The following is a 13,820-nucleotide window of genomic DNA, read 5'->3' as shown; positions in this document are numbered from 1 at the left end:
CTCCAAAACTACCACCGTTGGTAGGCAGCCGGATTGGTGTCAGTCTGAAGGACAGCTGCAAGTCTCAAAAGTTGCTTTAAATTTAGTAATGTTTCTGAACTTTGACCAATGCAGATGGCGAACTGATCGTCGGTCAGATCTGTGTGTATGTAAATGTTTTCAATTTGCTGAGTTTTTGCTCATACTGAACTGAATTTTGTGCTTTGTAGTGATGAATAAGCTTGGCTAAAAGTGAGCTCAACATATGCAGCATATCCCCCAGTTTTCATTTCAGATTTTTCTCGTCGGAGGCTCAGGTTTTTGACTGGAGCTGACTGCGGCGCGGGCGGACTGTGCTGGGGCTGTAAAAGCTGCAGCCCGGCGGCATTTTAATGACCTCATCAGTGGCGTGAGCCGATCGAACAGCTGCTCTTTGGAGAGCGGAGCTCATCCATTCTCGGGCCGTACTGCTCCCGCGGCGACCAGCGTTTGGAGCTGAAAAAGGAAATCCATTCTATCTGTTCCCGGGAAAACGAGCGCTCATTTTATATTCCGGAATGTCAGTGGTGGAGAATGTTAACGACCTTTAACACTTTTCCATTTTACTGATTTCCTTCAACCCTAAACTCGAATGAGGTATTCAACCAAACGTTCCTTCCACCAAGGTTCAATAAGGAACATATCCGATGGCTTATTTAGCAAAATTAAAAGCATTGCCAACGACTAACGCCTAACGGTGTCATCGTAATGCACGGCTGTCGAGTGCCGAGCTTTAGGTTTCAGCTTGGCTAGCTCGCAACTTTCGTCATTTTGCTGTCTTCTTTGTTTTGATTACTCCTGATTCCGTCTCGGTCTCACTTTGCACAGCTCTGGTCTCAGTCATTCCTGTTCTGCTCTCAGTCGTATCTTCCTCACAGTCACACTCACACCTCTCTGTTTCTTCCTAACTCGCCTCAGCCTCCTCTGTCTGACCTCAACGGTCTCTATTCCGTCGCGCATGCCCCTCTCTCTTTACCAGTGGCCTCTCCTATTTCCTCACAGTCCCTCCTCTGTCCCTCCCAGCCTCTCCTATCTCCTCACCCCCTCCCCCTCCTCCATCCCCACGGCCGGGTCAGCTCAGTCTGCAGCTCTCTGTGCGAGTGAGCCGGCCTCGGCGGCCCCGGCTCAAACGGGTACAGTAGGTCAGCCGCCGCGCCGTCCCACACCGACAACAGTCAGCAGGCTGCACGCGCCGGCGGCACCCGAACAATGCCGCCGACTCGCGTGTGACCCAGAGAATTGCCGCCTGCAACTGCGGCGCCGGCAGTGGAGGCCTTAGCGGCGGTATGCGGTTACGGTGGGTGGCGGTGGCGCGGGCGAGTGGCGAGCGGCACCCGCCACCGCCACCGCCGCCCGCCGCCCGCCGCCCGCCGCCGCCACCGCCCGCAGCCGCCCGTCGCCGCCACTTGCCGCCGCCACTTGCCGCAACGCCGCACCGTCGTGGTCGTGTTGGGTAGTAGCAGTGGCATGCAAGTAGTGGGAAAAGTATTTGCAACTAAAGCTTCCAACAAGCAAGAATAATAATTCAGAAGCGTTTAAAAAATTACAGACGATCCTGCTGTTATGTGCATATGTGTAGTGCTTCAAAAGGTTTTTGAAAAAATGAAATTTAGAAAATGTTTGTTTTTGTTTTTCTAGAAAAAAAATAATTAGCACAAATACGATGCGCAGTGCTTTGAATGAGTGTTCAATAACATGCCTTCATAAATCAGAAAAATACCTCACCTTGTCTATCATGTCACAGCGCAACATCCACCGCAACCGCCAAGCTAGCTTTCCTTCCACGTCTCCGCTCACATGACCCCACGAGTCACCCACGTAACACGTCAGTTGGTTGATCCGATGATTCCATGGCTGCCCACGTGACCCTCCGGACGGGTGACCACGTGCTATGCGCCGTCCCCTCCCCGTCTCCCAGTTCAGTCTGCGCTGCCAGCCGCCACACACAGCCCACTGTCAGAAGCCACGCACCAACCATCGATCGGAGTGGCGCTTACGTCACGGTGACGTCATATCCGGCCCGGGATCCCAGCACGGGTAATCGTATGTTGACGTAGTTTTTATGGAAAGCTGGGCCTTTTTCATTTCACGCCTGCTGGCGGCTTTTCGCTGAGCTGAGTTTAGTTCGCGATCTCAGCTCAGAAACACATACTATGAAGAACAGCTTTCATTCTGGAGAGCCTCATAACTTGCTTATAGTTTACTGCAATGACTTGCTTTTTTGGTTTATAGATGTAAGACTTTATTCGCTTCACCCGTACACAGGTAGTGCGTGATGAGCGTTTTGCATCGATTGATTGTATGATTCCGTCCAGGGGCGGATCCAGAAAATCTCCAAGGGAGGGGCCATTAGAAACCAGGAGGCCCCCCCCCCCCATAATCCCACCTGTTGGAGGCCCCATCTTCCCACTTGTTGGCCCCCCCCCAAAAAAACTGCGTCTATTGAGCTTATCTAGCTGTTCAGGCAACATCTCAACATCTGTGCACTGTGCAGGCTTGGAGGCCCTCTGTGCAGGTTAGGAGGCCCTGTAAAAGTGGTCATCTCTGTGAGTATAAGAGACCTCCAAGTTATGAAAAGCTTTACCAATCTTCTAACAAAGAAGTCTTCTCAGCTAGTCTTCTAAGAAATAACTAAGTGGGTAGGTTAAAAAAAACTCATCGGATTTCGGCCACTTTATTTTCAGGAGGCCCCCTTTTCAGCTTTTTAACTTTTTAACTTTTTATTTTATTTTTGAAAAAAATCGGCCAAGGGGGGGCCATGGCCCCCATGGCCCCCCCCCCTTGTATCCGCGCCTGATTCCGTCAAGCCAAATGATTCATTTTAGTCTGAATGACTGTATCTGTAAGATAAATGAGACGTTAAACGCCGCGATACCGGTTCGATTTGATTCATGCATGATCTTTTCGTGATTTATGTTTAACACCTTCACTTAGAGCACTGCCACTTTCATCTTCATCATTATTCCTCGGTGTCCAATTAAGACACGCAGCATTGTAGTTGAATCACTACACACTTTTCGCATTAATTTCACCCGTATTGTTGAATAGTGTCTTAGTGATGTGCAACAAAACTTGAACGCGTGAACTGCATCTGTTGATATATGTGGTGGTTGTTACGACGATGAGTAACAGTGTCTTTCCAGCTGCCATTCCTTTCTCAATGCCTTATGCGACGCTAATTATACAGAGTCAGGGAAGGGATTGTTTCTTGAAGCCTGTAATCCCAGTCCCGTAAATCAAGCGATTAATGATAAAAACAAATTTAAACTGATGTGTCCGGTTCTGAGTCTTGACAACGGATCATTTTGAAAACAGAATCACCCGGGGTTAACCCGTCATTTGACAGTTGCATGTCGGGTATCAAAAGGACATGACAGATGCGCGACAAAACGCGGCAGGTTAACTAAACAGAACAAATATCCTAACTGACAGGCGACAGCCCTGATTTGTGCTTATCATATATGTAATAATATGCCCTTTACCCGCTATGCATAAAAGTTAGTTGTTCTGTAATCTGTTAAAATATGTTCCTTCGTTTAATGGTAATATACCTACAGCCTATGATTACACGCAATATCATCAATCATGTGACAATCATGCGACATGCAATTTCCTTACCTGAACCTATTGCAGGGCTGGATGACCCCTCATCAAAGCATCTGATGGGAGCCCGGAGCCGACCGAATTACCTGAGCTATCGCAGATCGAACTGAGTTCCGTCTCTATAGTCACTTCTCTCCTTCCCTCCTCCCCTCTCTTATCCCCTCGCCGGTAGCCGGTAGCCAGTACTACCATTCGGAAGCCACTACCATTCGGCAGTCCATCAGGAACGCAGGCGTGGCACGTGGCACCGCGGTGACCCGCCACGTGCCGGCCGCCCGTGGCACGTGCCGGCACGTGGCGCCGCCTGCGGCCATTCCCACTGGTCTAATTACCCCCGCGGGACTACTACTGTTCCGCGGTGGGTGCGGCGGCGGCGGCAGATAAGGCAGTGGCTGTGATGTAGCCGGTAGTCATAGTGGCAGTTTATAAGGTGGCGGTGGCGGCGGTAGTTTTGAGGGCTGTGACAGTGATGAAAGCTAACTACTAAATAGTGGAGTTGGTGGTGGTAGCTTATGAGGTGGTGGATAGAGGTGGCATGATGAAGCCGGTAGTGGTGGTGGTGGCGGCAGTTTTGGAGGCGGTGACAGTGATGAAAGCGGTGACGGTGGTGACGCCAGCTCTGGAACCGTTGGCGGTGGCAGTTCATGAGGTGGTGGCGAAGACGGCCGTGATGAATCTAGTGGGAGCCATGAGGGTGTCGAGGGCGGTGTGATTATGAAACTGACTATTAGCGGAAGATAAATGACAAGTCATTAGCACCTTGTAGTCATCATGTTCATAATATCACTGTCGCATTGGCACTGCAGCACATGATACAAAAGTTAAGACTCAGTTATATATGTATCTAACATGTCTTTCCATCCCAGGTAAGCGTTATGTGGCCGGTAACAAAAAGCCTGATCTTCTAAAACCATCACAAGAACGTTCACATAAATACAAATTAACGCACTTACCCTTTGCCTACGACAATAAGAAAAAGTCCCATGATAGATGATACCGTGTTGTGCGGGCTGCCATTGGTTCCGGCGCTGCCGCCGCCAGATTGATGGATCGCAGCTGACTGCGCGGTGCCGACTCCGGCGACCGGCCTAATCCATCACAAACCCGTCCATTAGAACGATTCACCACGATTCACAGTCGAACCCGCCGGTCCCGGTGCTGCAGCTCAGCTCAACGACCCGACCAGAGGCTCAGGTCAGGGTGGGAGTCACGTGACATGAGGAGCGGTTAGGGTGGATGTTACGTGACATGAGGAGCAGTCAGGGTGAATGTCACATCACATAAGGCACTGCACCCTACATGACCTGCGACACCGGTCGGAGTGGTAGTCACGTGAAATAAGGCACATGTCATATTAGGTCCACTGTATTGATCGGTGTTATCAAGGTCTTATTAGGTGTCTTTTATGAAGTGTTCATTGTGTGCTCATATTGCATTGTATATGACGAAGGTCGCAGAATAGCCCTGCACCAGTGGAGCGACCTTATTCGGTAAATACAAATACAAATACACATATTATGGGAAGCGACATGTGCTCTGATACTGAGCCCTGAGGCAACATTAGGTTTGTAAGTCACGTGAATTCAATCACTGCAACTGGTCAGGGCGGACATCATGTGGCCTCAGTTCATACACTAGGGTAGCTACCACATGACCTGATAGCGATCAGCGCGATTGCGCTGCTATCCCAGACAGTCAGCTCAACCCTTGATGACCTCACGAATTGGTCACGGTGGCCGAGGCCGCGCTGCTCCGACAGTGATGTCATTCGACCGAATTCCCTGAGTGTCTGTCGCTACGGGTCGGACTGGCGAGCTTGGAAGTCATGGAGAAAGGAATGAAAAAATGGGGAGACGGATTTGGTGGGTAAGCCTGGTGGGACTGGTAAAGTTGCAAAACATTTTTAGCCGAGGAGGCCTGCTAGTATAATGATGCATCTTATCAGATGTGGGTGAAGACAATTGTGCATATCAGATTGATTGTCACGTCAAAGCTCGGAACGAATGAAAATTAAAGTACAGAACTACTTCTAATTAAATGCTCTTTTCCCTTTCAGCACTGAATCATAATTATGGCCATCTAATCAATTGTCGGTATGCAGACCGATATTTTCAACATTGAGAAATATTTGTTTATATCGTAGTTTCCTTGACAAACATATCTGCACATGAACACACCTGACACACTGAAATGAAATTAGATCAACAGCTCACCTTAAATTATTTAATATTAACAATCAATCTCTTTCAACCCAGGCCCAGGCTAGCATCGCGGCGACCATGACAGCAAATCAATATCCAATATCCTCAACACCGCGTCTTCCAGCAATGCTGTCCACGGCTCGGGACCATGTCGTTCACTGTCGACCCTAGCAACAGATCAGCCCCTCCATTCGGCTGCAGAACAATCACAGTCTCCGGGCGGCCGGCCGGCTGGCGAGAGCCCCGTCCGCGTCAGGCAAAAATGCAATACTGGCGGTTCAGGAATGTTAGATCAAGCCGCCGCCCGCCCGGCCCGATCCCCTGTTGCGGAACAACTGGAAACGATTCTCAGTGACTCTTTTGTCCCCAAAACCGGCCGCTGTGGTTTGTACTGGCTAGGCGCGGCTGGGAGAAACGGAGACATTCTTTCTGGGAATGGAATGGTCAATGAAGTGCGCGGCGAAGGAGTCGTCTGCTTGAGCCGACTTCACCGTCTTCAATTGCTCTGACAGTTCCCTGCACCGTCCTAGCCGTCCTTGCCGCTCCTGCTATGCATACACGGGTGGCCCACCCGTGCCGCCGTAAACCATGCTGTAACACATGCTAAGTGACCCATGCCGCACGACCGTCCACAGCAAATTGGGTGTCCTTACCATCTTCCGCCATCCGGGCTGCCCAGACTGTTCTGAGTAGCGAGCAGCCCGAGCTGCTCAGTGCTCATAGCTCCCGGGCCCCAAGGCCGCCTCCTGGGCCGCGTGAACTGGTTAGATCATTGATGGCTAGCTGGCTGGTTGGCTGGGCTGGCTAGGCAGAGCTCGCCGGCTGGCTGGTATTCTAGCTAGCTGGCTGGGCTGGCTGGGCTGCCGTTCCGGGTAACGATTCACCGGTATAAATAAGCTGTCATACCGGCCAGCTCCTGGCGGCCCCCGACCCGCTGGCTGACTCATCCATCATCAGCGCCTGCAGACTCGATAGCAACTGGACGCGCCGCCCTGCCTGCCGTCCAACTTGTTTACCAACCAGCTCACCCTGGCCAGCTCCTGGAACCGCCGCCGGCTGGCGGCCGGGCGCCCTGCAGACGGGGACGTACTTGGCATGCATAACATGCGGCATGTGCAGTCGCTCGCTGGACTGATCTAATGCTCGGCGATGGGGCGGTGGGGAGGGCCGGACGGTGACGAGTCTATGGTTAATGATCTGAGACGGCGCCCGCGAGGGTGGCCGACTGCTCTGAGCTCTCCCAACGATGTGGTGATTTGAGGTTTGGTGCGACACGCAGGGGAAATCGAACGAGAATGATTTGTATGCCGTGTGCACTGTAATGTGTAATTCGCTCCAGATTTAAATGAGCCGGGGGATTTGAATGTTTTACTGCATGATCCATAATTCATCACCTCCCGGTTTCACCTCATTCATTCAAATTGAGACTAGCATTCATAGCTCTATTCATTCTAATGAAACCCACGAAAGTGAGCCTGTTAAACGTCCGGTCTGGCCGATTCAGAATGTCGATCGTGAATGTTTTGTCATGCTTTACGGGTCATAGCGCTTGACACTGCCTGTTTGTGTCTGCTTGTCGATCTCGCAATGTGTATCGTACGTTCTATCTATACCATGAATTATGTGCTACATCTCTTTCCTACATTTTTGTCATGTGCCATGTTGTCCGTGACCTTTTGCCAGTGGCTTTGTTAGTTTGCTGGTCTTGCACTCTACATTATGAATTTTGTGCCATGCATTCCATGGCATGCAATCTGTATCACGCTGTTTGTGACACATAGCGTGTTGTTGTTTCAGTTTGTCGGTCGTGCATCTTGTGCCACCTGGAGTCGAGCAGCTGCTGTCCCGTCTGTGCGGGGACCATACACCGCACCAAAGGCTCCTCCAGTCTCAGGTGAGAACCAAGGACTCCTCTAGTCTTCCGTAAGATGCTGATTCTAAACCAAGGGCTCCTCCAGTCTCAGATAAGGACCAGGGCTCCTCCAGCCTCAGGTGTGTACCGAGGGCTCCGGCAGTCTCAGGTAAGCACCAAGAGCTCCGGCAGTCTCAGGTAAGCACCAAGGGATCCTCCAGTTCCAGGTAAGATGACAAGGGATCCTCAAGTTCAGGTAAGATGACAAGCCAAGAGCCCATCCAGTCTTCGGAAATCAGTCTTCGGCCCATCCAGTCTACCGGACCAAGGGGTTCTCAAGTCTCGGGCAATTGACGACGTGCCAAGGGTTGCTAAAGTGTCGAGGGATACACCCATCAAGGACTCTCGAACTTTCGAAAGAAGGCCTATGCGTAAGAATAAAGTGATCATTCAGCCTAAGATCGGTTTTACTGATATTTTTCAATGATCACAGCCTTCCATCTACCGAATTGCAACTATAGGTGCTAGATTCATAAGGTAATTTCCAAATTTTGATTTCGATTTATACGTAACGTAGAACATCGAATTACACCTTTTGGGTGGCCACCACTTCGCAGCGATTTATTGCCTTCCGAAGAGGGCACACATCCATGCTCCATACATAATTGCATACTGTGCTCAAAGATACATGCTCCGGCAGGCACTGAGCTGAGGTAAACGATCCCGCTGGTTGTGTGGTCTGGCGACAACTCTGCGGTGGTCTCACATGAGACATTCCAGATAGCCTCCGTCAAACTGTGATGGCGAAAACTTGTCCAGCGGCCGTGGAATTCCTAGAGTGCTGCGCCATGAAATTCAACACATCAACATTATTTCAGCTGCGATGTTACCAGATTGCTGTTCAGCAAACTTCAGCCCCAAGGGCTTAGATGGGGAATTGAAAATTTATGCAGCGATATTTTACAAGCTCGGCCGAATTTCTCGTCTGCTCTGGGAACATTTAATCCCCGATGGGCCGTGTCAATTATGGCACCACACCTCTCCGATATCGGAGAGGCGCCATGTTCAGTGTCGCGTGCCACGATTGCAGTCATCCGTCAGGGTAAGACGTAAGTGCCTATCTTCTGTATGGACGTGCGTCAAAATTGCACGGTACACTGCAGCGAATTCCCACCAGTCACTGAGCAGCTGTATTGTGCTCTCAGGAGCAGGGTTGTGCTTGACTCATGAGTCGAGTCAGAAGTTTGACTCAACTCTGACTCAAATGAGTCAGATTTGAGTCGAGTCGGATAAAATGTTGAGCTGTTGAGTTGAGTCAGAGTTGAGTCGGAAAAAAATATAAAGGTGTTGAGTTGAGTCAGAGTTGAGTCGGTAAAATAACTTATGACATTGAGTTGAGTCAAAAACATTTAGGAACATGAGTCAGCTGACTCAACTTTCTAGAAAGTAGAAACAATATATTATACAGATAGGTAAGCTTTTCATCCCCCCCCCCCCCCCGCTTAACAACTTAGGCCTGGCCCTGCTGCCGGATTTTTTTTCACCCCCCCCCCCCGCTCAACAACTTTTTTATCTGAGTCAATTTTGAGTCAACACACTTGACTCAACAAAAATTTGAGTCAAGTTTGAGTCAACTCATATTTTCGTTGAGCCGCTTGAGTCATGAGTCGAGTCAAGGGAAAAAATCAGCTCCTTGTTTGAGTCAGAGTTGAGTCAGGGCTTTCTGAAGTTGAATGATGAGTCGAGTCGGCAAGTTTTTTTGAGTCGAGCACAACCCTGCTCAGGAGTTGCATGCATTTCACAAATCGCTGGAAATCTCCGCGATGCTTGAGTTTATTTCATTTTATTTTCAGGGGGGACGCCAATACCAGCGATTTCATTCAGATCGCCATTGGGCAATGAGTTGTTGTCGTGTCCTTTCCGTGAACTCACTTTTGTTTTATTCATTTCCTTTCTCGCGGATTCTCATTCTTTCCGATCACAGGAGGGCTCTCGGCTCATCCGTCCAGCACGGGAGCCGCTCGTCGTCCTGCGGTTCAGCCTTTCGAGTTTAGAAGTCCTTTAGCTTCATGAAGTCCTCCCTTCCTTCCCCACACAGCTCAGCTGTTCAACGTTCAGGTATTCAACGTTTAGTGTGTCCCCTGCCTTCCAGCCATGTCGTCCACTGTTGTCCAGTTTCTTGTTGCAGCTCAGCTTTCTTGTAGAGGACAATCTACAGTCCTCCCGCCCAGTCGCTCAACGTTCATGTATCTCCTTGCGGTCCAATCGTCCAGCCGTTCTCTTATCATCCCAGCGATCATCGGTCGGTACCGCGGCGGCCTTTTTGCGACCGCCGCCCCGCCGCGATTGGGTCCCGTTGCGTCGCGGATTGGTCAGCGCCGATGGACCTCAGGCTCTCCGTCTGACGAGACCCGCCTGTCAGACACTGTCACGCGACTGTTCGTCACACCCGACAGCCGACGGCTGAGGGGCGCAGCTACCGGGCAAAGGGCGGCACCGGGCTTTGGAAGTTTTCGGACGGTGCTACTTCATGATCATGCTCGGGTAATGCTCGAATGCTCCTTATTTGGTGGTCCTTGGTTTCGTCGACAACTGTATTGGGGGAGTGCCCAACGATTACCAAAATGTTAGCCACGACACAAATTGATCTAGGTTATTAATTAGCAGCCATAACCCTTGCCTTAATGTGACACGCTAGCTACTGCTAGCCTACATTTCACGGGTCATGCAAATCCCCCTGCTTATAAACGCATGTCAAATCGCATTAGACATGCCGACATATCTCTCGCTCCAACAACAGCCTGACAAAAAGGGGCCGTATTCAGCAGCCGAGTACAGTGTGATCTGGAGCGTCTTACCGCTGACCTGTGCCGGGCTCGCCGTCTGCCCGAGACGGTGCATTGGTCGATCGGTCGGAATCGGACCGTGTCCGGTATCGTCCGCATCGTCCGGCAGATGGATCGCCCGTCGCGCGGCGCCATTGCCGGCCTCTCAGATGGCTTGTAGCCGCTCGGCGGCCGCTCGTCCGATCAGCAGCGCAATTTGCATAGAGACCGCTTTTGGGCGGCGGCGCTCGATAGCATCTGGCCGCGAGTGATTCATTGCGGCCTGAGCACGCGGCCACCGAGCACCTCACCTCCTGTGTCGGCGGACCAGGGAGACGCCAGAGCCGCCGAGCCGTGGAGGCGACGGCTAGATCGGCAAGCGGCACGTGGCCGATAGCTCTGACAGTGCATTGAGACATGGGACCGGTCAGGCCATGAGCTGGGTCGTGTTCAGCAGGCCAGGTAAGGAACAGGCCAGGAACAGACCGCTGGGCATTGAGCAGGTCCAGAACAGGTCAAGCCGTGAGCTGAGTTCGGAGTGAGCACTGGGCAGGCCGTGCCGTGAGCTGAGCTCGTGGTGAGCGGGTCGGGCCTCGGGTGAGCTCGGAGTGAGCGGGCGAGGTCGTGAGGAAAGACCGGGGGGCTGGGCTGGGCAGAGCGCTGGGCAGGCCGTTCATCAAGACGACGCCTGATAACAGGATTGCTGAGACGGATGGCTGGGAGTGTTGCGGCACCCCTCGACTCCACACCGCGCAGTAGGTACTCTCTCCCTGCAACACCTTCGAGCATCCCAGAGGAGGGCCGATGGCAGCACCAAGATCAGTGAAGTTATCGGCCTTTCTGCACATAGGTGGCACCGTAGTGGTGCTGATAAAGTAGGTATTCCACTTCGATTCTGATCCCATTGCCATCTACCTTTATGTGGGGATGCAAGCTGTATCATTATTTCTCACGGCATTCAGGTCTCGTTACGATAACTGGAAAATTCAGTACGATGTAAGCTGAATTTTCCTTGCCACTTCTTTCCCAATTATGTTTGGTGCCTGCCGATACCTGCTGTAACAGGTGTCCTTTTATTTCAGGGCGGACGCGACCCTGCAAACGCTGGTCTACAAGATGGTGCCGGACCTCTTCAGCCAGGAGATGCAGCAGAGGAGAGACTTCTACGAGGAGAAGCCCTACGCAGGTGAGTTTCTGTCACACACACATACCTACGTTTATCCCGTAATTCAATAATAATTTGCATGTTTTCTTGCAAAGGACTTGCTAGACTCCTTCCAAGCAATCGTTTAATTAAAACTACTCTAATAATCCGATTAAAACTACACTGGAACCTGATTAAAGCATCGGATGCCACGTCGATTTCAATCCCAAAAGCTTTGGTCTCGAGCTGAAAGCCCGACTGTTGTAAAGGATCTATGAGCCGGGGCTGATCCTCTGTGTCGGCTGGCCACCGATCGTCAGACCCCGTCGGTCTGCCGTCAGACCCGTCGGCCCGTCGTCAGGCCCGTCGGCCCGTCGTCAGGCCCCGTCGCGCCGAGCCCGCTCGGTTTACTGCCCCGCTGGCTATGCTAATCTGACGGCGGTCCGGGCTCGGATCGATCGCACAACACGTGACCGCACTTTGGCCGACGGAACGCGACACATCGGGATTGCCGCGGCACGGTACACATTGGATGAGGAAGGGCCACGTCGAGATCGTCGTGGATGGGAACATCGGCATTGCGTTGGGGCGGGATACGTTGGGAGGTCATCGCATCGAGAACACCTGGGCTGCATTGCGACTGCATTGGGATCGCGTTGGGACAGAATGCACCAGGATCGCTGCGGAGTGCAGCACGTAGGAATAATCGGTGGAACGCCATACATTTTGTTTTTCAATGGGACGTGTTATTCCATTCTATAAAAACATGATAGGATCAACAATGAGGTGGGTATCAGGCGTCCTCTGCATGTCCCATTGTCCCATGTGCACTGCGGGTTTCAGGCAGTGGTTGGATAAACGCGATGGCGAACCCATATCGGCTGCATCAGAGCGAGGTGTGGCAGTAGCTCGTTGACTGGTGTAAAATGAATGACGTCGCTCAAGAACTTGGAGCGATAAATCCTCAGGATTAATGGTCGTTAACGGGGAGCTGATAATGAATGCCACTGCATTAGCTTTGGCAGGAGCCTCCGTTACAGGGCTCGGAGTCCATGATTAGAAGAGATAGATCAAGCTGAACGTTTGAACGGGCCAGTGCTCTCTCCGTTCACTGATTAAATTCAGAGCACCCGTGCCACCCGTCGGTTCCCAGAACTACCGCATATAGAGAACGACCGGCCCCTCGTGCCCCGTGGGGCGGCAAGGATGAAACGAGCTGCCGGTTCGGTGGCCTGCGCCGCGGGTCTTCGGTCGTATACAAGCCGATATAAATACACACACAGAGGCGGCCCGGGACTCCACGAGGCGGCAGAGTGTGGGTCGGCTCTTCCAGTAACTGATCTAAAGCGGAACTACCACCAACTGCCTTGGGAAGGCTTCCTACAACTGACGTGAGAAAGGTTTTTTTCTGATTGATTTGAGATGGCTAGTATTGATTTTTGCCAACACTCAATTCAACCGATATTATTCAACGTTTTCAGCCCCTGAATTCAATCTCATCACTCTTTCTTTTCAACTTACACGAGATCAACCAAATGACGTGAGACACCGCTTGCGCCAAATGACATGGGTCGACCCTCTTGTCGACTGACGTGCTCTAACATCCTCTCATGCTCCAGCGGCTCCGCGAAAATGCCGCTATTCAGCAGCTCGCAGGCCGGCAGGCATGTTTTTTGGTCGGCGTGATGTTTTTCCCTAATTATGTGGAAAGAGCTCCGCCGACTGTTGATAAGAACACGTGAGAGGCATTCCTTCGAGCTGGATTACGGCCGCGTGGGTGGCAACTGGCGCGGCGCTGCGTCAAGTGACGATCGTCGACACAAAGTCGGCTCCGACGCCGCCGACGCAATGTGGGCGACGACAGCGGAACTGACGTCAGAGACGCTCTACGCCCTCGTAAAGTGCTTCAATCAGTCGAAAGGCGGCGGGACGGTGGCAAACTATTCCCAACTGGAGGTCGCTCGCCAAATGGCGTATGACGGCAGATCGCCGTCCCCAGCGTCCCACCGAGCGCTAATTTCGTCGCTCCTCTGTGAAGCTGTAAAGCTTTGCCGACGAGCTGGCGCCGTCTTTGTCGGCCCTGCGCCACAAACGTATAGCTGCCGTCTACACTGACCTCTCCCTCCTGTGTTACCTCCATGCCATCTCTGTATGCTGCCTGAATACGTGCAATGTGC

General features: G+C 51.8%; 1 protein-coding gene across 1 annotated transcript in view; it reads left to right on the top strand.

Moving 5' to 3' along the window:
- LOC122387292 (polycomb complex protein BMI-1-B-like) overlaps positions 1-13,137 on the top strand; it is a 49,681-nt gene extending 36,544 nt beyond the window's left edge. Inside the window, exons 3-4 of the mRNA XM_043377389.1 lie at positions 7,620-7,716; positions 11,582-13,137. Coding sequence (XP_043233324.1) covers positions 7,620-7,716; positions 11,582-11,735 — 251 coding nt within the window. The 3' untranslated portion in view covers positions 11,736-13,137. The remainder of the gene's footprint in view (positions 1-7,619; positions 7,717-11,581) is intronic.
- Positions 13,138-13,820: the final 683 nt, after the last annotated feature.

Source organism: Amphibalanus amphitrite, unplaced genomic scaffold, assembly GCF_019059575.1.
Source record: "Amphibalanus amphitrite isolate SeventyFive unplaced genomic scaffold, NRLGWU_Aamphi_draft 000280F_arrow, whole genome shotgun sequence".
NCBI lineage: Eukaryota > Metazoa > Arthropoda > Thecostraca > Balanomorpha > Balanidae > Amphibalanus > Amphibalanus amphitrite.
The sequence above is the reverse complement of the archived record's forward strand: the minus strand, read 5'-3'. Positions and strand labels throughout refer to the sequence as shown.